General features: G+C 38.3%; 4 protein-coding genes across 6 annotated transcripts in view; all 4 read left to right on the forward strand.

The window, feature by feature from the left end:
• Window positions 1-176: 176 nt before the first annotated feature.
• nploc4 (NPL4 homolog, ubiquitin recognition factor) lies at window positions 177-14,324 on the forward strand. 2 transcript variants are annotated; one of them, XM_079596183.1, is made up of 17 exons: window positions 177-366; window positions 1,389-1,469; window positions 6,020-6,129; window positions 6,245-6,472; window positions 6,664-6,712; window positions 7,434-7,528; window positions 7,613-7,736; window positions 7,900-8,079; window positions 8,748-8,834; window positions 9,559-9,630; window positions 9,716-9,842; window positions 10,055-10,215; window positions 10,706-10,777; window positions 11,100-11,192; window positions 11,894-12,013; window positions 12,271-12,373; window positions 12,494-14,324. In XM_079596183.1, the coding sequence occupies exons 1-17, from the start codon at window positions 352-354 to the stop codon at window positions 12,649-12,651; spliced, it is 1,875 nt and encodes a 624-aa protein (XP_079452309.1). In that variant the 5' UTR covers window positions 177-351; the 3' UTR covers window positions 12,652-14,324. The 2 variants fall into 2 exon arrangements, with proteins under 2 accessions (XP_079452309.1, XP_079452310.1); XM_079596184.1 differs by having other exon boundaries at window positions 198-366; window positions 8,748-8,837; window positions 9,562-9,630.
• A 1,277-nt stretch (window positions 14,325-15,601) lies between these two features.
• On the forward strand, window positions 15,602-16,581 carry LOC306989814 (uncharacterized protein). 2 transcript variants are annotated; one of them, XM_079595826.1, is made up of 3 exons: window positions 15,602-15,855; window positions 16,045-16,174; window positions 16,306-16,581. In XM_079595826.1, exons 1-3 carry the CDS (start codon window positions 15,762-15,764, stop codon window positions 16,562-16,564), a joined length of 483 nt encoding a protein of 160 aa, XP_079451952.1. In that variant the 5' UTR covers window positions 15,602-15,761; the 3' UTR covers window positions 16,565-16,581. The 2 variants fall into 2 exon arrangements, with proteins under 2 accessions (XP_079451952.1, XP_079451953.1); XM_079595827.1 differs by lacking the exon at window positions 15,602-15,855 and adding an exon at window positions 15,875-15,879.
• Window positions 16,582-16,948: 367 nt separating this feature from the next.
• dnai2a (dynein, axonemal, intermediate chain 2a) lies at window positions 16,949-23,401 on the forward strand. The gene is made up of 13 exons (XM_079594521.1): window positions 16,949-17,050; window positions 17,847-17,950; window positions 18,352-18,522; window positions 19,074-19,204; window positions 19,317-19,459; window positions 19,540-19,653; window positions 20,021-20,160; window positions 20,310-20,432; window positions 20,522-20,742; window positions 21,286-21,421; window positions 21,517-21,663; window positions 21,880-22,076; window positions 23,125-23,401. The coding sequence occupies exons 2-13, from the start codon at window positions 17,855-17,857 to the stop codon at window positions 23,153-23,155; spliced, it is 1,650 nt and encodes a 549-aa protein (XP_079450647.1). The 5' UTR covers window positions 16,949-17,050; window positions 17,847-17,854; the 3' UTR covers window positions 23,156-23,401.
• A 580-nt stretch (window positions 23,402-23,981) lies between these two features.
• Window positions 23,982-27,305, forward strand: part of rnf213b (ring finger protein 213b) — a 31,157-nt gene continuing 27,833 nt past the window's right edge. Inside the window, exons 1-7 of the mRNA XM_079594520.1 lie at window positions 23,982-24,170; window positions 24,846-25,588; window positions 25,702-25,857; window positions 26,029-26,195; window positions 26,279-26,553; window positions 26,643-26,878; window positions 27,037-27,255. Coding sequence (XP_079450646.1) covers window positions 25,245-25,588; window positions 25,702-25,857; window positions 26,029-26,195; window positions 26,279-26,553; window positions 26,643-26,878; window positions 27,037-27,255 — 1,397 coding nt within the window. The 5' untranslated portion in view covers window positions 23,982-24,170; window positions 24,846-25,244. The remainder of the gene's footprint in view (window positions 24,171-24,845; window positions 25,589-25,701; window positions 25,858-26,028; window positions 26,196-26,278; window positions 26,554-26,642; window positions 26,879-27,036; window positions 27,256-27,305) is intronic.

A 27,305-nucleotide genomic window follows, 5' to 3' on the forward strand; every position in this document is an offset into this window, starting at 1 on the left:
CAAAAGATATTAAACATTAAATTATTATTAATAATAATCAAAAACTATATAGTATATATCATATATACAATTCATAATCTTTTGGAAAAGAATTGGCTATATATTGCCAACTTTATTTTTCTTTTTTTAAAATAAAGATATACAGGAACATAACACATATCTCCTGGTTTCTATCCGGTGACTTTAAACATGATCCCGTCGTAGCCCGGAGTCCGGACTCATATAGATGTAGCACCGGCTCTGTGAGTTTGGCATCGCTGCATAGACCGGAGCAGATCACATAAACAGCGATATTAAAATACGTCAAGTCTCATTTCAGCGACATCAAGAGGGACGATTCATACCATCAACATGGCAGAAAACATAGTAAGTGTCAGTCTGCGTGTGTATGTTGGCAGTTTAAGTGAAGTCTGTCATCCAGTGATGAGGCAGCAGAATTGTTAGCATGATGCTAATGATCAGACTCAACCAGAATCGTCCAGAAACGCATTAAACAATAAAAACAACATTTATGTTCACCACTCATCTGACTCGTTAACTTATGATTTACCGCTAGGGCTTGTTATTTCTGCTGAGGTTGACTTTATTTGGCTTGGCACAGGTTAATGAAGACAAGATTTCATCTAACTTAAATAAATAACGTTAGTTGACATATTACGTTATGACCTCAGTTAAGTTAGGGTTGTTTTGAACTGTTGTGTGTTTCTGATAGTTTTATATCTAGGAAGTGAATTGACATTGAGTAACTTATTCAGGTGTTTTGAATGGCACATTATACTTTGTTTAGCTTTTGTATTAAAAGAAAACTGCGAGACCAAGAGTGTAGCTCTATGTTCTTATGATAATATGTAATAATAATATGTCAGTCACTCTGTTAGATGTTTGGACATGGAGACGTGTGGCATGCGTAGACCTCTGTACCGCTTTGAGTGTCAAATGTCAATGGTTTGCCCTCCAGCCACCTGTTTTCTCTTATTTGTACTACTGGCTTGTTTTGGGCTGATTAACAGTTGTGCTCTCGTTACGTTTCAACCCAAGTGGTGCTCATTGCAGAGCCAAATGACATCCAGCTCCACCTCTCTGGACGCCATGGCTTGAGTTTGACCCAGTCCGGCTCCACCTCTGTGGATCTAATGGGTGGAGGGATAGAGTTATGGGTAGGGTTAGGGTGTGGTTGGACCTTCTAGCTCCATCCATTACGCCCAAAATTACATCCAGACAGGGGGAGCTGGGTGTCCAGAACTGGACGTCATGCTCCATCTGTGGCTCTGCAGATATGCCTCTAATAGAGATTGATTGTCCATTGAAAGTTTGTACGTTTGTTTGCTTGTTTGTATGTCATACCTGTTGCACTAACCTTCCCTTCCCTTATATTTGCTCATTGACAGATCATCCGTGTTCAATCTCCAGATGGAATGAAAAAAATCCCCTCAACAAAGCGTGAGACAGCTGCAGCTTTCCTTAAGAAGGTAAAGGGAATTAAAATTTGCTTTAGATCTCTCTCTGTGCTATAATTTTCTTTATCACATATGTAATTAAAAGATAAAAGCTGTACAATGATCTCCTTAGACCTCTTATTGACAGTATGGCTGCACTGCAATATAGCAAATAATATTGTATATTCAAAAGTGTGGGTTATAAATTGTAATGTAGGGACGTTTATAATGTTACAAAAGATTATATCTATTTCCAATAAATGCTGTTCTTTTGAACTTTCTATTCATCAAAGAATCCAGGATTTTTTTTATTAGGGTTTCTACAAGCAGATTTGTTTTCAACATTGATGATAATAAGAAATGTTTCTTGCATATTATAATGATATCTGAAGAATTGTGGCTTTGCCATTACAAGAATACATTTTGTAATTATATTTCACAATATTACTGTTACTGTATCAAATAATGCAGCATTGGTGAGCATAAAATACTTCTTTCAAAAGCATAAAAAAAATCTCACTGACCCCAAACTATTGAACGGTAGTGTCTAATATGTATTTGCTCTTAGAATAGAATGTAACTTTTATTTTAAAGCCTTTGTAGCCAAGCAGATTAAGTGAAGTGGTAGGCTAGTTTTTTTATCTGCAGCAAAATCATTTAAATGATATTGAATATGCTGTCAAATTTATTTGCTCACCCTTCCCCATGACAGAATAGGTGTTACTATTCACCACAGATTGTATCCATTGTCATGCCTCTGCACTTATGCAACGGTTACATTCATAGCCTGTCAATAAAGAAGCTGAGAATAGCACTACAACAAATGCACAGCATCAGATCCTGAGTCATTAAAAGTGGCAGCACAGACTCCTCCTTCTGCCGAGTGCTGAATGTTGATTTATTAATGAGGCAGCTCTGAAAAAGGAGACCTACTGTATGTCCATATGCTGTGGGCCGCAGTGACACGCATCTCCGCTGTGGTGCAAAGCTTGATGGGTGCTGTGCTTGCTGCAGAGTCAGGAATGAACCATGGCTTGGGGCCAAAATATAAAATGTAGGGCACCTATATCAGGGTTATTATAGTTAGCTGAAACTTAGCCTCAGCCTTACGTCGTGCCCACGGACTGGTGTTTGCTGAACGTCTAATGCACACAAAATGGAAATGGATGTGTGTGTCGCGTTCTTTAACGGTCTGTCTGGAAACAAAGCCGTTTTGACTCCAAACCGCTTCATGGAAGAAGAAAGCCGCCATGTTTACAACTGTGACAATAAGCGCTTATCAGGATCAACTAAACACTGTTTGTTTGTTTTTTAACTATGTGAAGTTCGCGGTGCCATTGTTTGAGAAAACTCATTTATTAGATGCACACCGGTCTGCTATCGACATTTTACACTTTTCATTTCATTTTTTTTTATTTCATTTTCACACCCTTAAACAACGCGGAACTAAACGAAATGTTATTGGTTGCTTTACATGTTGGTCAGACGTTGTTTTGGGCGGTCCTTGGCCAATGAAAGCTGTGATGGAGTCCAGACCTTCTACTGTCACTCTGAAGGTCTGGCTATGTGAGACTAAAAACGAAAAAAAAAAAAAAAAATTGTGTTGCTTTAATTTTTTTTTTTTTTTTTTTGTGCATTTTCATGTAGCTTAAAGGTAGGGTTGGTCAGAATTGTCTAAAAAAAACTTTTATTCAAATTTGTTTAAACTGTCTTTATATACCAATGCATAATTAAAATGTAAGTACTCTGATAAAAAGAGTATAAAAATCGAGTGACTCTAGACCAGTTGTCTCAAACCGGTTCCACGGAGGGCCTAGTGTATGCAGGTTTTCTCTTTTACCTTGAACCAAACTGATTGAGTAGGTCACTAATTGGTTAAGATCTCCCCTCACCTGGTAGTCTAGGTCTTAATTGGGCACTAATTGAAGGGAAAGACCAAAAACCTCCATACACTAGGCCCTCCGTGGAACCGGTTTGAGAACTCTGCTCTAGACCGTTTAATATTCATTAAACACAGCTCATTAATTCCATTCACTCCCACCTAAAAACGGGTGCGCGACTGCGCGCACGTGGGCAGAGCCAGTAATAACGGCGGTAGTCATGGCGACGTCGAGTGACAGTCGCGCAAGCCAATCCTGTGATTCGTCCCGAATGGAAATAATGAGCTGTGTTTAATGAAGATTAAACGGTCTAGAGTCACTCGATTTTTATACTCTTTTTATCAGAGTACTTACATTTTAATTATGCATTGATATATATAGAAAGTTTAATCAAATTTGGTAAAAAGTTCTTATATAAATCCTACCTACCCTACCTTTAACATGATGAACTAAAACTGAAATAAAAATTATAACAATATGGACATATTTAAAAAACAATGACAAAAAACAACAAAATTACTGAAACTAACTACAATTAAAATGAAAACAAAAAAGCTGTTCAAAATATTAATAAAAACTATACAAGTGTTTGCATGATACTAAAATAACACTGCCCTATAGTCTATTTCTCTTTTTTAATTTGTTGTCTAACATAGATATATATTTCATTATATTATATTTCTAGGTCTATCTAGTTATAGGCTACATTTAGTAGAAAAATTGTAGTAGGTGATCAATATTCAGAATAATAAGTGCAGGAAAATGGTTTCAACATGTTACCCCATGACAACCTCATGTCTTATCTATATCTTGATTTTGATGACTTAAGTTGTCATTAGGATATATATATATAAATATACGTGTCATAGAGGATTTTGGATGCTTTTAGTTAAGGCTGTTTTGAGGCAGAGGGTTTGTGTTTGCCTGATGTAGACACTTCAGGGCCCATTAAAGATTCATGTCTCTCAGCAGGAGAGCGGAGAGTGAGTCAGCGATCAATTGAGACCGCCTCACTGTTTGATTTCGGCATTAAATAGCAGAAAAGGGACAGAGAGTCTAGCTGTGGCCTCTGTGCTTGTTCATCTTGTGTTCTGGTGCTTGGAGCAAAAGAAATGCATAGAGAGAGAACGCATTTAGGCCACGCCTACACCGACTTTGACTTATAACAAAAAAACAAAACAATGTCTAAAATCTGCTATGTGACTGGGTGTACAGCAAACAAGGTAAAAAAAAAACAAGAAATACGTTTGTATAAGCTGTTGACCCCCCAAAAAAACAGCGTTTAAGGACACAAAAGTGGATACAGAATTGAGACAGAGCGCAACGTGTCATATTACTCTGAGAACTACGCCCACTGGAGGGGAACGTAATCGGCGACAGGGATAGCTTAGCTTACAGAAATATATAACATATAAACCTGACATTTGAATATTAGACTTACCAGTAACAAAAAGTTTACTGCACACGACACGTAGTGTATTTATAGTGCATACTGAGTGTCAGGATCCCACAATTTACCCATTCGTTCCAGCGGATGCTTCCCGTCTTATTGGCTGTATCCACTTTTGTCTCCTTAAACGTTCTTTTTTTGGGGTCGACAGCTTATAAAAACGTATTTCTGGGTTTTTTAGCTTGTTTGCTGTACACCCTGTCACATAGCAGCTTTTAGACACTGTTTTGTTTTTGTTTTAAGTCAGAAATGACAAGGAGACAGCTTCACGCCATACAAAGTCAATGGAGACGGTTGGATATCCCCCCCCCCTTGAGTTTTATTTTCTGCTCCATTTTTAACCGCATAAACGCTTTCTGTGTGAATGGCCCTCTTATAAGTGATTGTAAAAGGTGCTTTTGATTAAGAAATTAATAACTGCATTTGCCATGTTAGCGGCATAACATCTTTGAAAGATACTCAGGGTTTTTGTCTGATTAACAGCAAGTAAACTAGATATCCATGGCATGAGTACCTACATTATTTTCCTGGTCACAGTACCTTTTAAAAGTTTGGGGTCAGTAAGATTTATATTTTTTTTATTGAAGGAAAGTAATAGTTTCATTCAGCGAGGATGCATTAAATTGATAAATATTTTCTGTATTTTTAATTTAAAAGCATAAAAGATTCCTTTCAAAAACCTAAACTTACTGACCCCAAGCTTTTGAATGTTAATTTTTGGTAGTATTTTATCCTGATTTTGTCTTTACCATGCAGGGAGTCTGACCACACATCATTTTCAAGTTTAGATCTAGTAGCTTATTAATTGTTTAGTAGATTTTTGCATTATGTATGTCTCTATGTGTAAAGCCTTAATTTATTTTTGGGAATGAGTTGCATCTCTCTCATTTTGTTGCATCATCGTCTCAAATTCTTTCTCTTAAGCACTCTACTCTCATAACTTCATTAGAGTTTGAGGAATTGTATCTGCATGGCATTAGAGAGAAACTCACAGTCCTGCAGTCAGCACTGCAGTCTCTGAAAGTCAAATAATCATGACTGACACCACACATTTTGGATGCACCCCTTATTGAACTCATTAAAACTTTATTATCTTATAAGTAAAGACTCAAAAAGGTGGATTAGACATCAAAAATTGACCAAGAATGAGAACAACTATGCTGCAGTTATATTAATTACATCAGTTTCAAGAAAAAATAAAAACAAACTTCTTAATTTATTGTTTCTGACATCCTTTGTTGCCTTCTTTACAGGTTGCCGAAGAGTTTGGCTTCAGTTCAAACGGGTTTTCGATCTACCTGAACCGGAACAAGACTGGAGAGATCCTGTCACAGAGCAAGACTCTCAGCCTGCTGAAAATCAAGTAAGTGTGCAGTTATGAGAGATTGGGTTTACTCTGTTGCACGTGTGGGCTTGTGTCTTGGCAAGGGCATAGCATTGTGCTCAAGTAAACGTGACTGTTTTTCTTTGTCTTTTAGGCATGGCGACATGCTTTATCTGTACCCATCCTCAGCTGGACCCTCCAGTGAGAACATGGACACAGCTCAGCCTCACACTTCTTCTTCATACCCCTCCTTCCCTTCTTCCTCCTCATCATCATCTTCCTTATCCCGCTCGCACTCTTCACCACAGATCCCAGAGGATGAGATTGACCAGTATCTGTCCAAACAGGAGGGAAAGATCTACAGAAACAGAGACCCCCAGCTGTGAGTCGGCTTTTCTTTCCACGCTACCTCGGAAACAGTTTTTATCTATATTGTACTCAATTTCTAGAGTATTTTCATACCATACTTTGGAGCTATTGCAATATGCAGCTTATTGAATAATTCATTGCAACATGAGGAGTACAGAGTACTCAAGACATATTTGTATGGCATTCTTTGTCATTGTTTCTCAGGTGCCGGCATGGTCTCATGGGGAAATGTGTGCACTGCGTACCTTTAGAGGTATAAACTTGTGATCCTCCCTTGGAACAACAGAGTACTGATTGGAAAATGAGTCTAACCCAGTGGTTCTCAACCAGGGACCCTCGGCAAACTTCTAGAGGACCCCAAGATGACTCAAAATAAGATAATACAATTACAAATCAAGATGAAAGCTCACATATTATTTATTTTTTCAATTGTTCCTTTACAACTATCATTTTTATATAAGAACCAGGGTCCCCACAGTCTAGAAAAACCCAGAAATATGAGGAATTTTAAAATTTAGACCTGGAAAAGTCATGGAAAATAATAAAATCTGATTAAAAAAAGGGTGGGGGATTTCATTTAAAAAAAAAATTTCCCCTAAAAATATTTTGAGTAGAATTAATTTGTGAGCTAAAGTATTTGAATAATTTATCGAGTGGAAAATTCATTCATGTATATATATATTTTATTTATTTAATTATTTTAATATTGACACTTTTAGTTCCTGTAAATTAAAAAGTTTGAAAACAAGCAGCTTTGTCATTACAGCAAAAGTACCGTAAATAAATAAATATCTTGGTCTACATGGAATATTGCCTTGGATAATGAGGGGGCTTGAATTCAAAACGGTTGAGGACCACTGGTCTAACCTAGATGTGCATCACAGAGAGTACTGATTACAATACTGCAGTTAAGACTGATCCACATGGCACAGAAGTACATTTGCTATTTCATCTTCCATTTTCTGTTTTAATAGCCTTTTGATGAAGACTATCTGAACCACCTCGACCCACCGGTCAAGCACATGTCCTTCCACGCCTACATCCGGAAACTCACGGGCGGAGCAGACAAGTTAGTGCTTCTGGGAACTCTCCACTCTTACCTGAATAAGACTGTGGAAATAAAGTGACTTAATGAAGTTTTCCTGTCTCTCAGGGGAAAGTTTGTGGCACTTGAGAATATCAGCTGTAAGATTAAATCTGGCTGTGAGGGTCATCCGCCATGGCCAGAGGGCATCTGTACCAAGTGCCAACCCAGCGCCATCACTCTCAACAGACAGGTACCAAGCTACTCTCAGTCTATATCACAAACACTCTTAATTTCATCTAACTCTAACATTACATACAGACAAACTGTTCACTATTCACCCTCTGCTTCTCTGTCTCATGCCTGGTTGGGTAAATCAGTGTCATGTGTTGAAACTGCAAAAATTCTTGTTGCAGAAATATCGACATGTGGACAACATCATGTTTGAGAACCACACCATTGCTGACCGTTTCCTTGACTTTTGGAGGAAGACGGGTAACCAGCGGATGGGGTACCTGTACGGACGCTACACTGAGCACAAAGACATCCCTCTCGGCCTTCGAGCAGAGGTCGCCGCCATTTATGAACCTCCTCAGGTGAGAGACTCAGACCTGACACAGAATCAGTGGCCCATCATCCTTTACAGCAAATACAACAATAGCACTAAGTATGTTTTCATAGTTTTTGTGACTGATTTTCTATGCCAGGGTTCCTCAAATCCGGTCCTGGAGCGCCACTGTCCTGCAGAGTTTAGCTTAAACCATGATCAAACTCACTTACCTGCAATTTTCTAGTAACTCTGAAGACCCTGACTAGCTTGTTCAGGTGTGTTTGATTCGGGTTGGACTTAACTCTGCAGGGCAGTGGCCCTCCAGGACTGGATTTGAGGAACCCTGCACTAAGCTCTTGTGTGTTATCTGCAGTAATACCAGATAAACACAAGAGGGCAATAAAAGACTAACATTTATAGTTAGGCTCCCATTCTCAGACAAAATATATTTCTGGCACTTCTGCTGAAATTACAAATACGCAGATTTTCAAACTTTAATTCAATTATAATAATTATAAAGAATTTAAATAATTAAGTTCGATAATTTCGGATGTTTCAATGACTGAATGTTCTTTTGGTTTTACAATTTTAGACCAATTAATTTATGGGACTTTTCTAGCAATTTGTGATTACAGGGCTATTTGATTTAAAAAGGGTTAAGTATTATTTTGCTGCTTCATGTTCTTCCTTTGCCACCCGTGTGCTATGACTCAGATTGGAACCCAGAATAGCTTGGAATTGGTTGAAGATCCCAAAGCAGAGGCCGTTGAGGAGATGGCTGCAAAACTGGGCCTACGGAAGGTGAGAGACCTTTTCCATGCCTCTTAAAAATTGGGTAAATAGTAGTCTATCAAAGAAATAACATTTTACCCAAATTATTAAAGACAACAGGATTTAAAATGGTCTGCCTGAGGGAGAGGAGAGAGAAGGGTTGCTTTAATGACAAAAGCACAACATATCACAGGTGTCTCCCATTAGGACCAATAAGCTTAATTACACCAATCTGCTGGTGGCAATATGCAAAGCACATTCAATAACAAAGACTACAGCCTAAATAAAGGGTAGTGTTATTTTAATATCACTGAAATACTATTGTAGATTTATTAATAGTTTTGCGGTGATTCATATTTTGACAGATCCTCTAGTAAATTACATGTTGTTTTGTTTAGGTGTCTATTCAGGATCTTGGGAGAATCGAGATCTCTATTTGAAACGCATATGATTCCCAATTTATCCAGAATCGTGCATCTCTTATACATACATATATATAGGTGGAAAGCTGGATGCTTTTAGTGAAGATCTGCCATAGTGTAGTCATTCATCACATGAGGCTCTAATGGGATTTTCTGAGTTCCTCTCTCTCCACACCTCTATGACTTCCATATGATACTTTCAAGTTACTTGCTGATGGATGATAGAAGTGTCCCTTGTTTGTGCCTGAGCATGTGGAACAGCTTCCAAATGTAGTTTTGGCTCACAGAAACTGTAAAGCTGTTTTTGGTTAGTAATAGAATTTTTTTTTCAGATTGGGTGGATTTTCACAGATCTGCTGTCAGAGGACACAAGGATAGGCACCGTCCGCTACACCAGAAACAAGGTGAGTTGACAAATGAAAGATTAGACTAACTACATGGTGTGTTCAAATTTCATTATTGACCAATGGATATATTTTACCTGTTCAGGATTCATACTTCCTTAGTGCAGAGGAATGCATCACAGCTGGAAACTTCCAGAACCAACAATCAAATGCGTGTAGGCTTTCTCCAGATGGCCATTTTGGATCCAAGTTTGTCACAGTGGTGGCTACAGGTACGCAGCGTCCTCCTTTACACGAGATTTACTGCTGCTGCTGTTATCCAGTAAGGTGATAAATTAAGGCATTTGGTTGTCAAATGCCTGTTTGGTATTTGCTTCAAGGCTGATAAATCACTGTCTGTTTCAGTTCATGCTGTTTTTTTGCACAGAGCGTTTTATTGGTACCTGTGAAAAATAAAAGTTTAGTAATAGTTGTGTGTTGGCAGGTGGTCCCGATAACCAGGTGCACTTTGAGGGGTATCAGGTGTCCAATCAGTGCATGGCTCTGGTGAGGGATGAGTGTCTACTTCCCTGCAGAGATGCTCCTGAACTGGGCTATGCCAAAGAGTCCAGCACGGAGCAGTACGTCCCTGATGTCTTCTATAAGGTACTGGACTAAACTCTCCTCACACATCATGTTATGAAACATAGATGCTAAATGCATGCAGTCATGATGCATGCATATATACGATACACTACGTTCAAAAGTTTGGGTCGGAAAGATTTTTTTATTTTTGAAATAAGTGTCTTGGGCTCACCAAGGATGCATTTATTTGATCAAAAATACAGTAAAAACTGTATTATTGTTACGTATTATTACAATTTAAAATAACTGTTCTATTTGTATATATTTTAAAGCTTAATTTATTTCTGTGATGGCAAAGCTGACTTTTCAGCATCATTACTCCAGTGTTCAGTCATATGATCCTTGAAAAATCATTCTAATAATTTGGTGCTCAAGAAACAAAGTTTTGCTGCCTAATATTTTTGTTGAAACCATTATACTGTATATCACTTCTGCCACAGGAATGAAGGGGATTAGTTGTCAGTGAGGCATAAAAAGGTTAACATTTTCTGATCTTTTTCTTCACCTTCAGGATACAGACAAATTCGGCAATGACATCACGCATTTAGCCCGACCACTGCCAGTGGAGTACTTGATCATTGACGTGAGTAGTTGTCATGTTGTTACAACCACATACTTTTGCACTGATCATACTCTAGACCTTCAACCTACACATGCCAGTCAAAAAGCCAATGGTGTAGGGGAGTAGATTTATACAATCATTGTCCTTGATACAAAGACTCAAGTGGATAGCCTGTCTTTAAGACCCAACAGAGAGCCATGTGTCAATTATGGTACATGGCATCAAACTGGCTGTAAACAAATGGCCCATTCCTTATTGACCCCCTACATTTTCTTTAATTTAATGCTATGAAAATAAATGAATGCTTTCATAGTCTTTTGTTTTGCATTGCTCTTTTTTTCAGATCACCACCACTTTCCCAAAAGACCCTGTGTTCACCTTCTCCTCTACTTTTCGCTTCCCCATTGAAAACAGAGATGCTTTGGGAGAGACTCAGGTACACATTTAGGGCTGGATTTACTAAATGGTAAATTACCGTAAGTAAAATCTCATAAAAGCACAGATAGGAGTGAAAAATTTTAAAGAACACGGACCCAGCCGGATCATTTCCATATTGACCAACGCAATCTACCAAGAGCAGTGCAAATCAGCATCTGGTTTAAGACATGTTTTTTTTTTTTGGAAGTTAAATAATAGTGCAAATACCAGTAAATTGACCAGCAAAGCCCTTAGTACTTCGTGTTGTGTGATTCATTTAAATACTCTCCTTTAAATTGTGTGTCTGAAAGGGAAACTCCAACAAATGCATATGCAAAGGTCAGCTGCCAAAATATGTGTCCATGTCTTTTCAGTGCTCATTTTTTCACTGTGTGTCTTTAGTAAATCCTGACAGTATTTTTTTTTTTTTTTAATGGCAAAATGGGGTTTGTGTTGGCGCGAGCTGCTATTAAATATGGCCCTTAGAGGTTGACCGTTTTTTTTTTTTAGTGTAGGAAGGATATTTTAGGTCTGTATCATATCTGGAGATGTCTGTCAGCTTCTGCTGGTGAAAATGAATAACCCTTGGATTGCACATGAAACTACTTTTTGTTTTAAAATGTTACTTTTTTTATTTTTATTTACTGTGGTCAAAGTAGAGTCCTACCTCTGGAAGTATAGTTCTTTGTTAAATATTCACTTAAAAATGTGTGTGTGCAGGACTTCCACAGTTTAGCGACGTATCTTTCCCAGTGTTCTTCCTCCTCCTCCTTCCTGGGCATCGTCTCAGATTTCCACCTGCTCCTCTTTCTTGTCACCAATGAGGTCATGCCCTTAGAGGTGAGTTTTTCATTGTATTTATCTATATACACACACACAATACACTCTCTTTCTTAACCCTGTAATTCCCTTTTTTTTTTTTGGTTCTTCAAGTTATCATGCTTAGTTTTTATTTAGTTCCTGTGTAGGCACAACTGATCCTTGTTGTTTGTTGTACTATACTACTACACTTGTTTTTGTCAAGTGTGAACTTCATCTTATAAAAAGTTTATTTATTTTGCCAGACAACCTCATCCCCTTCTCTCTTATATCTACAGGACAGCATCGGACTTCTGCTGGATGCAGTGAAGACAGCCAATGAGGAATTTGCTCAGACCTGGAAGAAATCAGAGCAATGGGCCACAATCGATCAGCTCTGCAGTGAGTAGTCATGCGCAGTGTTATTTTTAGTATTATTTCGTGTTTTTATTAAGGAGTTCATTGTTGAGAGCATCTCCATTTTGTTATGATGATGTTCTTTTTTTTAATTCTTTATCCCAGACACAGTTGGAGGGCAGCCATCGGGATCTATGGATTATGCCATGGGTGGCCAAACTCTCCCACAGTCCTCTTCGGCTGTGTGGTCCTGCCTCCACTGCACCTTCATGAACCAACCTGGCACCGAGCACTGCGAGATGTGCAGTTTGCCTCGCAGCTAAAACCACAAGAATTCTGGCTGAACCGTACATCCCACCGGGAACAGCAGTGAGAGTGGGCGTGCTTCCCTGTATTCCTGCCGTTTTAGAAAGCCTAATCCTTAACTCCTCCCCTCCTTCACTGACTGTGTCGGATCTAAACGCCTATGCCAGCCGCGTGCTTGAATATGCGCCCAATCCAACGCTGTGAGCTGCATCACTTGGATGATGAATGATGGCCGAAGATGATGGGTTGTACCCATGTAGCACTCTCTGTGTGAGCCCAGTGCATTCTGGGACTTTTATTTTGACAAAGCACTTGGGCAAAGCTCTTTTCACCCCACTCATCTCTCTTTGTGGTCCAATATAATCTTTCAGCGCCATTGGTGAAACATGATCAATTTCTCTGATATTAAACGTCTTTCCCCAACTCTCACTGAGGATGTTGTGTAAATAATAAACAGAAGGAATAATGCTGTTATTTAATTTCAAAAGATTTTATATGTTGAGAGAAATGACTTCTTCAAGACAATTTTGAGGTGAATGTGCAGCTGAAAGATCTTTCACGTCACCACGGTTTCTTAGATCTTCAACCATAGTGTTGCAAGTTCATAGAACACTTTCTTCACCCAACACGCATGCTTTCTTGATATACTTCCATTCATTTCCTTTACATAATCCTTCACTTTGTTTTGATGGACGATGATTTTCCTTGAGCATCCGTTCTAAACGCTTGATTAGATTGGAGTTTGAATGGTTGGTTTGGCTGCAGACCCAGAGTGCGGTTCCTTTTCTTTAAGATTGTAATTGACCATTGACTTCTGAAGGCTTACGAATCTATGCTTTGATTGGTTTACGCTTGCGTCGTAAAAACTGTAGCCACCCTACTTTGGCGCTGGTACCCTTTTCTGCACCATTTCACTGTCATCACCCTTTCGTTTTCAATTTCCCCTTCTGTCCCCTTGGCGCTTGTCCAGTTATGCTGATTTGCTGATGCTGATTTTCGTTCAGCCCTTGAGGAGCCTGTATCATTGCCCCTTCAAAGGGATCTGTCAGGGCCATCTCTGAACACGCTCACCCACCTGTCGCCTCCACATCTGGTGGAAATAGAGAGATTGATTGATGGGGAAGGAACAGAGCTACAAATATAAAAGCAAAAGTCTAAACTTAGTCCACTTGATTGACATCTTTGCCCTTGGACTTCACGTTTTTGTAAACCAGCCTCAGATCTTTTAGATTGGTCTGTGTAATCTGGACAGATTTTACTGGCTGGACACAGGGTTATACTGTCTTTTGACAGATTTTTTTCCATTCGGTCATGACTTCCTTAATGTTTTAGAAACCAGCCCAAAGACATGATCTCTTAAATATGCATTCAGGAGAATTTCAGCCTTCTGAAATGATCTAGATGTTTACATTGCATTATATTTTGTAGAGTTTCCTCAAATTCCTTGATTCCCAAAACTCACCCACAATTTCCGACACTGTAAAATTCAGTCTGTTGGTCCACTTAAATAGGCACACATTGATCTTTGTCCACAGGATAAAGTCTATTTTTGGTTTAAAAAAAGGTTTGAGGTTGTACACAGTCTTTCCTCTATTGTCACAAAACACAGGCGCCCTGAGTTGTATGCTTTCAATTGGTTTGGGGTTTTTAAATAAGAGAATAGTTCAACAATAAAACCGATTACTTTGGATGCTGTGGTCTTGTCTTTTCTTTGCTTGATTTTTATTTAATTAGAAAAAATGTTGTTCTTGCAATACTCTTGCATTCGTTTCATTCAACAACAAATTTTGGTTGTACAAAATTCTATCGTTTTTGTCTTAATGATTCATTTCCAAGATAAGAGAGACAAGATGGGGCCTTGTCCAAGATTGGGGCCAAGATGCTTGATGTATCTGCTTTACATAATACTTCAAGGGCTCTACATACTGTAGATCCCAAACAAATGGAGCATATGGATTTATTCAAAGTTTTTGTTTTAAAATAGGTCTTCTGCTGAGTGGAGATGCATGGACATCATAATACCTACCGCTTCCATTATAGGTTAATTTATGAAAGCTGCACCTGAACTTAGATTGTTCAAATTGTTTTAACAAACTGGTTATATAGAATGAATATGAGGGTAACCTGAGGTGGGATACTTTACAGAATGTTTTTAAAAATGGCTATGCCAAACCAAAAACATTGGTTGAAGAATAGACATGAAGTTTTACCTCCAGCCAATCAGAAGGACCTCATGTGTGTGGCAGATGAGTCGCTGGAATGCTGAGGTAAAGTGAACTCGACATCAAACATCTTACCTGAAGCTCTCTGAAGTTCAATCTATAACCCCAGACACATCTGGATCTTATCTAGTCCTCTCAACATAACTCTTTATCTCTTTCTAAGCTTCCCTCCACAGAAGTAATGACCAATTTTATGGGACAGTTGTAGGTCCTTGAGAGGTGCTTTTTTTTACCTTTGAACTTGGGAAGAGGTGATTGGCATGTTGTTGTCGCTGTCAGTATGCTTTTAGCCGATGTGAACGTGTGAACTCATCCACACCAGTGAAATATGGAAGCCTTATACGTCATACCTATTTGTAATAGGTCAATTTAACATTAAATCGTTTCATATTTTTGTTACATATTATTTCTTTACCATTATTTTCTCTCTGTTTGATGTTTTTTTTTTTACCCTGTACAGATTTCTAGAGATTTGCCTGTACCGTAGTTGTGTATCCAATTAAACTTTTGGTTAGGTATATTGAATATACATGAACAAGGCAGATGGGTCCTTGATTTATAAGCTGTGTCTTATAAAAGAAAGTATGACATTAAAACTGAAACATAACTCCGCTTTTAGACACAACCCTAGCCAGTGGGCGGGATTAGGTCGGGATGAATATATAAAGCCAGAAAGACACATTTTACATTTATTTATTATTATTATAATAAAATTATTATTATTTCAGTGGAGTGTGAGACCAGACCCACCTCAGGTAAGCACTTCTTTCTTGCAATAAATATTATTTTGATTTTTTATATTGGCAGTACTTCAATATATGACTACATTATTTAACCCCATCATCTCTTAGCCATTGTAAACCATCACAAATTGTGATCATGTGAATTTATTTGTTTACACAGGAATGAATTGTCTCATACCGTTACTTTTTGTGCTCTCCATGGGAGCTGCTCAGAAAAGCACAAGACAGTCTTCAGAGTGGGACTACAGAGCTGAAGGTGAAATACTGATGTACAATAAAAGTTTGTACAATTTTCGTTTAAAAGCTTTTGAAATGGTAATTTCTGCAAATGTAAGTTATATTGTCAAATATATATGAAAATATCATAGTGTGTGTGTGTGTGTGTGTGTGTGTGTGTGTGTGTGTGTGTGTGTTCGTTCACACATATCCCCCCTCCATTTGTTAGCCGAGAAAGTGAACTTGAGAGGATGTGCCAATCTCACCTTAGTATTGGATAATTGGAAATATGCCATCATGACCCAAGTCAAAGACCTCCTTCTGAATGATCACAATACTGTGCTACCAGACTATGGGAGGTATGGTAAATGCCTATGATTATATATATAAGAAAATCCGAAAAATAAGTGTTACCTTTAAAACAGAACTAAAGTGTGGAAACGTGTCTCTTTTCACAATGTACTTGTCCCATTTAATGTGGTCTTTTCAGGATTCAGCCATTATCTGAAGCCCTAAATGACCTCTACAAAGAATTTAACTCTTTGAAAGAGAGACTTGCAGAGCTGACCACAAAGTTTGAGGGCACAGAGTTGTTTGTGGATGAAGCCCGAACCGGCAGGAGTCGAGTGGAGCGCCCACCTCCTGAGGGAGAGGGAAATCCAGCTGAGCCTCAGCCTGGCACAAGACAGGGGCGCAGGACCAGGGTGGTGGTGCGAAGAGTTAAGAAACCTGATAATTCACAAGTTTAGGACTGATTTAGGTATCTTCTACACAAGGCAAGATTTAATTTGTACATTAATGTATCTAGATAAAAAAATATAAAAAAACTATTTAATGTCTCTTTACCAAGTTTCTCAAATGAGAAAATGTAAGCTTTTTGGAATATTTAGACAAATATGATTTTTTTAAAATAAATTGTGTTATGTTTAGTATTTTCTGTAGTTCTGTTCATTTTTCCTTTGTAACTTGTATAACATTATTAAAACAAATAAAACAATTAAAACAATATAATTGTTTTTAGTTTTTTGTTCCTACAGTAGTCGGTGGTGTTTTACAATATGGTAATGATTTGGCTATTGAATATTAATTATTAGGTTGTGTGTTCGCCTCAGTACCCGATCTCAGTATAATCTCATTAATATTCATGAGGTACGAGGTTTTTGTGTTTCTTTTTTTAGAATGACGTTATCGTTGTCGGTTATATTTTGAGTCTTGCACATTCTGCCAGTGTCAAGGTAAGTCAACGGCAGATTTTTCAAACCTAAAATATCTTAAAAGGGTTAACTTAGCAGCTACATCTCAATAATTACTGAAATGTGTGGAGAAGAACTAAATAAGACGAGATTTTATTAGCTTTAATTGTGCCATGTTTGCCGATACATCAAATGTGAACGTTTACGTTAGTTTAGGACGGTTGTTTCCGCCACAGAATATATATTTTTTTGCTTTTTATCTAACAATTCTGACTTTTTTCTCGCATACGAGTTTATATCTCTCAATTCTGACTTTTCCCCTTAGAATTGCGAGTTTATATTGCACAATTCTGAGGAAAAGTCAGAAATGCGAGATGTAAACCCACAAACGTGAGATAAAAAGTCGCAATTATCTTTTAAAACGTTTTATTCTGTGACTGAAACAAGCTTCCATAGTTTAACATTAGCGCTCTCTAGTGGCGGATATTGTTTCCTTCAGCAAGGTGTTTAGCACACAGTCGTACTAAGTTACCAAATTGTCTGTTTTATGGGTCATTCTTGTTATGATGTACGTTAACGTTAAAGTTACCTTTAAACTATGGAAATAAAGAGCAGAAGTTATCTCTATTGCCCAGTGATGTGAGTAATGTAACGTTAGAAGGGAAGCAAGGTATGAACTGGCCATTTAAAATGTTCCAGTTATGTGAGGGTGTCAGCTAATTATATAATATTATTTAATGTTTATTAATGTTAATATTAATAACTGTCTAACGTGCCTCTTTATGCCCCTCCCTCCCTGGCCTTATTTACATGTCCCTATCCCATTTTTCCCCTTTAGCTTTCAAAATGGACACAGAGGGCACTGAGTCATGTAACATTTCAGAAAGTATGGTGGTGCAGGAGGACATCCCGCCTGACCCTTCTCTGGCCACCGACTTAATAGTAAGAGATCTGTAGTTCTAGGCACACAATTCCACAAGGAATTGTCACAGAATGAGTGAGAAGAGCAACAATGATGTGAACAGCAGCGAGATTAGTCAAATATGACTGTTTTGTCTTTTACTATTAAATTATTCTCTTAATCAGAACTAAACATGATCAATTTCAACGGCTTTAAAAACAAAACTTAATCATTTATTTTTTTTAGGCTATATTTTCTTGCCCCATTTTCTTTTTTTTAAAGCATAAACTATTTAATGGAAAATCTAATTACCAATGAGATACAAAAAAGAAACTTAATTCAAGATATATTTCCATCCTCTTTTTTGAGATTAATATTTTATCCAGGATATTAGGACATGGTGGAGAGTGGAGACGTGAAAATGTCTTTTTGACCTGTTCAGGTGAACGCAGAGACTCAAATTGACTCTGAGACAGTGTCACATGGAATGAACCATGCAGAGGGGGGGTGGCCGAAAACGATGGATGCAAGCGACATTGAGGCAACTGGCCGCTACAGGAAGAAAGTGCAGAAGGATGTGTGTTATCAGCACACGGTTATGGAAATTGCTACCGTGAGTGCCAACACCATAACCATAATTACCATAAAAATTTAAAAAAACATTTTAGAAGTATGTCAGGAACTGTAGTGTTTAAGGAATAGTTCAGCTAAAGATGAAAATACTGTACTTCTGACCACCATCATGTTGTTTCAAACCCATGTGATGAGACAGGTGCATTATTTGTATGATTCTTTTATACTTTTATAGTGCTTTTGCCTTTTGAAGCTTGAAAGCTGTAGTTCATTCATTGCAATTGCATAGGCATTGACAGGGCAATTGCATAGATCAATTACAATCTTCAGGACTTTTGTGTTCAATGGAAGAAAGAAAGTCACATGGTTTTGGAAGTTATGACAGATTTTTAATTTCAAGGTGAACAAGTCCTTTAAGACAGCAGGGAGATAATTAAATTGAATTTGGTTTTGCTTTCAGATTTTATCTCCATCTTTCTCAGACCTGCTCTTTAAATCTCACAGATGCAGCAGGTACCCATAGGGTCCTCAGTAGAGTTCATGAAGTGATTGTAATTCTGAGTCTGAGTATTGTCTTCCTGTCCGCTGCAGGTCACAGAACACTGTGTCAAGCAGAGCAAAGCTGACATCTACTCAGATTTTTATCAAGCTAAGAGGGTGGTTAAGAAAACGAAGCCGAGCCATCAGCAAGAGCCATCAGCGAGAACAATCAATGTGTTCAGGTGAGCACACGCATTAGGGCACATGGACACCTTGTTTAGACATAGGTAGGTAGACACAGTATGTAGTTTCTGTCCCACTAATGTAACTCAAATGCTTTGTGGTTTTCTCTAGAGACCCAAATAAAGAAAAGCGTGCAGCCACCAGTTTGTCCTGGCATCCACTCGATAATCATAAACTCGCTGTTGCCTACTCTTGCCTGGAATTTCAGAGAGCACCTAAAAATATGAGCTTTGACTCATATATATGGAACACTGGTAATGTCGTCCACATATATATTATTCTGGCACACATGCCACTCTTGGTAATAATTGTATTTATTTATTCCCACCTACAGAAAAAAGCAATAAACCGGAGATGACTCTGAAACCTGTATCTCCACTTGTTTGTCTGGAGTACAACCCCAAAGATATTCACATCCTTGTTGGGGGAGGCTACAATGGACAAATCGGTCTGTTTTTATTATGAATGGTTATATAAGGCGGATGTGGCTTCTTCAATCCATCTGATCCATCCAGAGGTGTAAAGTCCAGGGGTCAGAAAGTAAAATGCCATATGTTTATTCCACCCATGAACACCGCCTGCTGATTTCACTAAATAGTTATATCTCCTGGCTGAAAAACTGCTAATTAGCAAATCCAGGTGATTGGAACAAAATACTGAGGAGGACTTTTACTTTCTGAACCTGGACTTTACACCTCTGGATCCATCTGATCTGACACACTCAAGCTCAGAGATGCAGTCCTTACAGTCTACTGTTTATGTGCCATTTAGATGTCTTTACTGTCCTCTAGTCAGAAAGTTTGCCCTATTTTCAGGCTATTGGGACACACGGAGCGGCAGCCGGCCAGTACAGATGTCCGCCATTGAGCATAGCCATAGAGATCCTGTCTACAAGGTCATCTGGCTGCAGTCAAAGATATGCACTGAAACTTTCTCAGCTTCTACAGATGGTCAGGTCTGTGTACAGTGACACAATAGTCTACAAACAATTAAATAAGCCAACAATATTTCACAGCACCTTTTTGAACTGGACAGCTATAACAAACCCTTCAAATTAGTCATGTTATGGACTGTAAACTCAAAGAAGTATCGGTATGACTCCAGGTGCTGTTCTGGGACATTCGAAAGATCAGTGAGCCCAGCAAGCGGCTCGTGCTGGACCCCAGTAAGAAGGGAAACTGTGACAATGCCTTTGGTGCCGTCTCAATGGAGTTTGAGAACACTATGGTAAGAGCAGTTCTCTTTTTGTTTGGCCTTTTCCCTTGTGGAAACTCATGTTAAAAATGTAAAAAAAAAATTCCTTTTGATTACACAAGGCCAAGTTTATGGTGGGCACAGAGCAGGGGGTTGTGGTCTCATGCAATCGCAAGTTAGAAACCCCAAACGAGTCGATCGTTGGCACATACCACGGACACCATGGCCCCATTTACGCCTTGCAGAGGAACCCTTTCTTTCCGAAGAACTTCTTGACCGTGGGTGACTGCACTGCCCGCATCTGGTCAGAGGACATCAATGAGACCTCCATCATGTCCACCAAGTAAGAACCTCTGTGTTGTTGTTCTGAAATACTGACAGAGCAACATTTATACCACTCAGATGGGTTGTATTTTACTATGTGTGATGTAAATTTTGATCAACTATACTTTAAGTTATTGGTTCTCAATCAGGGGGCCAGAGGATGACTTTAATTTTGAATTTAAATTTTAAAAAAAATATTTTAATTGATTAAATTAATAAATTACTATTATTATTTTATGAGAATAATTTAAAGGCTAAAAATCAACATGTAAAAATCCGGGGCTGTATTACAGAGATTTCCTATCTTAATTATTGACTTACCGGTAATATTATAATAAGTTCTATTTCCTAAATGAAAGCACAATGGTTACTGGTATACAGAACATAACTTCTGGAATTACAGAATTAACTATGGTTAATATATTAAATTAATTAAGCATATTGATTGAATATATCAATAAAAATGTCTGAAAAGTCAAAAAAAAGGTGGAGAACCACTGCTTTGGAGTTGTTTGGTGCATCTACTTCCACAAGAGCCAATATTTCTAATCTGTCTCTACAGAAATCACATGACTTATCTGTTAGATGGCTGTTGGAGTCCAGTCAGGCCCTCTGTCTTCTTTACGGTGAAGATGGACGGGACCTTGGATGTATGGGACATACTATTTAAACAGAAGGACCCTACTCTCAGTCTCAAAGTCAGTCCTAAATATCTCCTTTTCATACTGAGAATATCTCCCACTTAAATATCGAATCATTATTTGTTTATATATATATATATTTTACTTCACAGGTTTGTGACGAAGCTTTGTACAGCATCCGTGTACAAAATAAAGACAGTTTGGTGTGCTGTGGATCTCAGCTGGGAACCGTCAAACTGCTGAGGATGTCACCAAGCCTGTTCAGACTGAAGAAGAATGAGAAGGCCTTGGTCTCAGAGGTAGGACACAGATACACCTTCCTTCACATGTGCAAACACATTCACTCTTGAGTCTTTAATATTCATATTTAACATGAAATTAGAGTAAATGATGACAGGACATTTATTTATGAATTAAATATTCCTTTAAAAGATATATGATTCTAAAACACAAAATAATTTTTAGTCGTGTAGATGTACACTGAGCTGTTGGAGTGGATTTTTGCTTCTTTGCAGATGTTCGAACGTGAGACCCGGAGAGGGAAGGTTCTGGAATCTCAGTACAAAGATAGGAATCAAATGAAACAGAGCTGCTCCAAAGAGGATAAGGGGGAGGAAGGAGACATAGAGGAACTGCTGGCCTGTATAGAGATGGAGTTTTTTGAGAATGAGGATTTTGAGAAGAAAATAGAGGATGAGGAGAAAGAGAGAAGGTTAGGAATAGAGAATGTTATCTTTTCCACACTTCCATCCTGGTCAAGGAACCAATCGTAACCGGTCCTACTCGACCCGCTCAGAGCGGGATTCGAACCGGTGTCTCTGGCATGTGAGGCAGCGTGCTAACAAGGACTGCAGTCTAAGGGGCAGTTCACATGTCGTGTCTTTTGCGTGCTCAAGTTCGTGATCTTAAATACAGATCACGACAAGCGCACTCAAATAGAGAGCGATGCGCGACGTGCTTGTTTTTCCCAGGCACGTCTACACCACATCGAGATGAAAATTCCTCAACTTTTCAGAATGCCGCAAGCGTTCTGCAGGTCATGACAAGAACCAACCGATCAGCTTCAGCCTTTCCTTAACAACATCGAAAGCTCAGCCAAGATTGACAAACAGCCAATCATAGCTGTACAGGGCAGGTTTTTTATTTCTCTACTCCATAAATATTATAACTAGTAGTAGAGCTAATGGAAGTCCAGCGGCAGCCCTTGCATTATTAGCCCTTTGCTGAAACTTCTTCGCCTTCATGGAGAACACGGCTCATGATTGCTTATCAACAGCAGCGTTCCCGGGCGCTTTTGAAAAGAGGAGAAAGTGGCACAGACAGCGTTTTCCACGTGTTTATAGACTTGACGTGGTCGATCCCTAAAGGTGTCGGGCACCAGCGTGCCTTTTGAGGCTAGGGGAATGAAGTTTACATGCACAGCTCTTACCAGCTCGCATCCATTACAAAAAAAGGACTGCAGTCTAAAGGCGTCAGTCGCCAACTTGAGGCTCTTGAGGCCAGGGGAGATAAGTTTACATGCACAGCAACTTACTAGCTTGCCTCTGTTACATGTGAAAAACGTTTTTTTTTTTTTTACAAAACGAATTGCATTCTTAATAATATTTTAAATCGTTAACTGTTTCACTGTCAATAATATGTTGTGTAAAATATGTCAATGATCATTAATATATACCAGACAAACTACAAAAGAAATGTAGTTTGGCTGGTCTCAAAGTTTTTAATCTATGTTTTCTAATGTTGTTTCTTGTCCCCTGCAGGAAAACAGCGTGTGAGGAGACATCCAAGTAGAACACGGCTTCCAAACATGCCAAAACGAGGACGTTTTTCCAAGGGCAAATAGACTTTAAGTCAGTTCTGTCTAAAGTAAATTGAAACAAGCATCCAAGATGAATTACTCTTCTTGCTCCACATCAGTTTGTTGAACATTTCTTTTTTTGAAGGTCATAACTTTAGCATAGTCAATTGTACACATCAACTCTGCTGTTATTTGTAAGTTTAAGACAAGCCTGGAAATTAAATGTGAAAGTTTCCTTTAATCTCTTCAGTATTTATTTTACTAAAAAACGAATTATGCTTGATTACAGAGAAATGAGTGTATGTTATATGTCAAGTTAATGAAATTTTAAGACCATAAGCAATTATGCCCCCATACAGTAAATAAATGCATAAAAAGGAACCACATTAAACAACTATTGAATATAGAGGGTCCACTTGCTTTAGCATTGTATAATGCACACCGTGGCACTATTTCTTGTGAAGTGAACCATCTCTACATTTGTGGATGTTAAGACTTGACTTTTGCGGATGTGAGAATTAAATATTAATCCATCTTTCAGCATGAAATAACCCAGAAACAGTTGCATCATCTTGATCCTTTTGAAGTTCCATTCACTAAATCGTAGAAATAAATAATTATTAGATATTGCAACACAGAGTTATAGAGTATTTTTATGTATTGATACCGTTTAATAATAATACGTATTATCATTATTCTCTCAAATACACTAATACAATAAAGAAATGTTAAGATGGTCAAGCAAAGTCAGTTTGAGGATCTAATTAATATTCATGAGTTAAGCTTGCGTTCGTTCGTTGTAATTATGAGGGAACGGCCAGTGTATAGAAACCAGCTGGCGAAACGAAACTGAAAGTTATGTACCGAATGCAATATAAGAAGCGAAGAGAGCGGAACTGCAAGGAATAGTTCGGTTTGCTGACAGGAGTGAAAACTGTTCAGGAAGAGAGGCTCTCCAAAACATGTAGGCTATCTGACACCATTTTACAAAGCCAAGGATCAATTCAGGTAACTTAGGCCTATGCCGTGATATATTTTGTTGTTATGTACCCTCTCGGCTTGTTGTAAACAATTCTCACAGAAGTTTGTGGTTCATGATTTGCATTTTTTAATTTTAGATTTCACTTTAAATGTTTAACAACTGTATTTAGACATTTTTTACATTTCCCGTTTCGAGAAATATGTGAGGCAGTATCATTTCCCATTAATGAAACCTAAAAGAAGTAATGAGGAAGTTGTTATTTGTGAACAGATTTATAAAGATTATGAGATTATGTTGACGATGCGCTGTGGAAAAAACATAAAACTTTGCTATGAATTTGAGTGGACTGTCGTTACTGTGACAGTGTGACTAAGGCGATGCAATGTTCTGTGATTTCCTTATGAAAAATGTAATTGTGTAGTAACCATATTTAAACTGTGGTTTTTGCAGCCAAACCAAAATAGCCACAGACAAAATCTTGGATGTCTCCATACCATGGACTATTAGGCAATAGTCTCTGTGGCAAACTATGGCATTTTTATACAAAATCATAGTTTAAACACAGTCTGAAACCAATTTCTATTGGAATAGTGAAGCACTAAGATGTGCCTTTAGTCTCCTTGTGCCATATAGCCTATATATTACATAACATTTACAAAATATTTATATTTGAAGATTTTTTACTTTTGAACCTTTGCAAGAACCAGGAAGCCACAAGCTGTAAGAAGGAAGAAATGCCAAAAAAGAGAAAGGGTAGAGCGAAAGGAAATGCAGGTGAACAGAAGAAGAGGACCCAAAAAAGAGATGGCAGCACATCTTCATTTAGAACACATTCACAGAATCAACCAAAAGGCAAGCATACGAGTCACCCAAGCTGATCCAGATCCAGAGGCCATGGACATCACAGCACAGGTGCAACAGAGTCTGAGCCGCTGAGCAAAGAGGCTCAGACTCAAGCAGGCTCAAGTAGGTTGGAAAACAAGGAGACTCAGACGGAGACTGTCAGTCATGAAACACAGCAGACTCAAACAGAGATCAGTGGCAACACAGAGACAACAGAAGTGTCACAGCCAACAGACCTCAGTCCTGAAGATGATAGCATGGAGGTGAAAACTGTGCTGCCAAGGAACAAAGGAAATGAAAGTGATGGAGAAAAGGAGGAAAGTGTAGAGAGGAAGAAAAGAAGAATGAGTGAATCAAGGGAACCTACTAAGGAGACAAAAGAAAGGACTGACCTATCAGATGGTTGCAGAGAACAAGATGGAGATCGTCAGAAAGATAAAGACACATATGAAAAACATTTAGAAGGAGATTCACAAAACACTAACCTTAAGTCAGGAACCGACGAGCCAAAATCGTACGCAGCGGCTGCTGCTGGAAAGACTAAAGAGTCTAAGGGGGAGAAGAAGCAGACGGCAGAGGATAAGGTTGATAGTATAAAAAGGTTTGCAACATTATAAGATAATGCACTTATCATATCAAATGTTTGACCTAAATAGATACAGTATATGACCTCTAATTTAAAGATTATTTAAATAACGTTCTATTTTTTCATAGAAAATCTTCCCCAGTGAGGGCTCCAGACAAGCAGCCGATGTTCACTTTCTACATTTATGCTGTTCTGGACAAAAGATTTGCATTTAACACACAGCATGACTCCCTTTTGCTGCTTACTGAGAATGAATGCTTCAAACTAGAAATTACACATTTTTCGTAAGTTTATTATTAATTTATAATGACAACCTAGTCGTCATATTATAGCCTAAAGGTAGCAAATACAATATGAATCATGCAAGAACATATAACTGATGTAAAAGTTATATGTGATCTTTGTATTGTAAAGCGTCAGTGTTTTTTACTGTCATGTCATTTCTTGTTGCTTAGAGGCCTACGACAGGAAGGCTATTTGATTGAAGCAACATTTCCAGTTTTGGAAAACATTACAAGGGGTGTTCAAATATATTACAAGTATGCAGTGAAGAAACAGCATGGCCACACTGAGGAAATTGCATCAAGATGTGTTTACATCCCCACTGACAATACAGTAAAAGGTAAGTGTTTAATAAGTTTTTCGGTAAGTCATTGTACGTTATGTGTGATGTCATGCCTGATCTATTTTCTATTTCCTCTCAAGAACTGCACCTTTATGAAGGTTATATAAGTTCAAGTTCAAGATCTTTTAAAGAAAAAATGAAGAACTGGTGGTTTCCTAACGAACAAGAAGAAATTTGCAAACGCTGGGAGACCTCTGCTCATGTACTGCTGGACAGAGTGTTTCAGAAATGGGGGAAATTTACCAATGAAGACAACAAGACACTTATTGAACACCTAAACAGATGCCGAGAAGGTTTTCAGTCGGTCATGAGACGTTTGCAATTTCCAGCGAATCTCTTCCTCTCTCAAATAAACGTATGTGTGAGTTTTATGTAGCTTTATTCCATTTCCAAAAGACTATCCTAAAGAGTTGAAGGACTTTAGATCTGCCCTCTTTGTTTTAGGTCGCTGGATTGATTTCTGACAGACTGAGTTCCATTTTAAAAGGAAAATCTGGAGGGAAATCTTCAGAGAGCTCCATATCTTTGGAAGTGGCCCTCTCAGTGTTCAAGGTGTGCGGTGGCTGCAGTGTGAATCTCAGCACAAAAGACTGGGGCAAACTCTGCTGTGTTGTCTCTGAAAGGACTGCTTCTCTTGGAGAAATGCAAACAACCCTAACAGCCCTACCTTCAATTGACTAGTAAGCAAGATTTATTTGACAAATCTGTGGTTTTATATAATGTGCAAATACTTATTTATTTATTGCCTTTTGAATGGTTATGTCTTTAAAGACATGGTTGTATGTATCTAAAAAATGGTTATATGTCAATTATCATCATAACTTTGGTTTCTTTGCAGCACTGTGATGGGACTGATGAACCAATGTTCAAGGAATCTGATCTCTGAAATAGTGTTACTTGTTCCTGTCCTTCATTTATTGAGAAAGCTCAATGCACAGGGCAAAGGGGCAAAGTCAGATCCAGGCTCAGCATTGGACGAAAAGAGTTGGGCAGGACTTGAAAAAATAGAGTATCCATATTTTAGGGAGAGAATTAGAGGACTCCCTGACAAAAGGAGGTTTGTCCGAATACCTTTAGGGGAATTTTTCATTCTCAAAATTTCATAAT

The sequence above is a fragment of the Phoxinus phoxinus genome (assembly GCF_949152265.1).
Source record: "Phoxinus phoxinus genome assembly, chromosome: 21".
In the NCBI taxonomy this organism is placed as follows: domain Eukaryota; kingdom Metazoa; phylum Chordata; class Actinopteri; order Cypriniformes; family Leuciscidae; genus Phoxinus; species Phoxinus phoxinus.

Bases quoted from the DNA above. Each gene is read 5' to 3' on its own strand.
- nploc4 (XM_079596183.1), top strand. The intron at 9,631-9,715 runs GTGAGTTGACAA...TTACCTGTTCAG, and splicing joins TCCGCTACACCAGAAACAAG to GATTCATACTTCCTTAGTGC. The intron at 9,843-10,054 runs GTACGCAGCGTC...GTGTGTTGGCAG, and splicing joins TGTCACAGTGGTGGCTACAG to GTGGTCCCGATAACCAGGTG.
- LOC306989814 (XM_079595826.1), top strand. From the start codon at position 15,762: ATGAATTGTCTCATACCGTTACTTTTTGTGCTCTCCATGGGAGCTGCT. The intron at 15,856-16,044 runs GTGAAATACTGA...TCCATTTGTTAG, and splicing joins GTGGGACTACAGAGCTGAAG to CCGAGAAAGTGAACTTGAGA. The intron at 16,175-16,305 runs GTATGGTAAATG...TGGTCTTTTCAG, and splicing joins GTGCTACCAGACTATGGGAG to GATTCAGCCATTATCTGAAG.
- dnai2a (XM_079594521.1), top strand. From the start codon at position 17,855: ATGGACACAGAGGGCACTGAGTCATGTAACATTTCAGAAAGTATGGTG. The intron at 20,743-21,285 runs GTAAGAACCTCT...CTGTCTCTACAG, and splicing joins ACCTCCATCATGTCCACCAA to AAATCACATGACTTATCTGT. The intron at 21,422-21,516 runs GTCAGTCCTAAA...TTTACTTCACAG, and splicing joins ACCCTACTCTCAGTCTCAAA to GTTTGTGACGAAGCTTTGTA.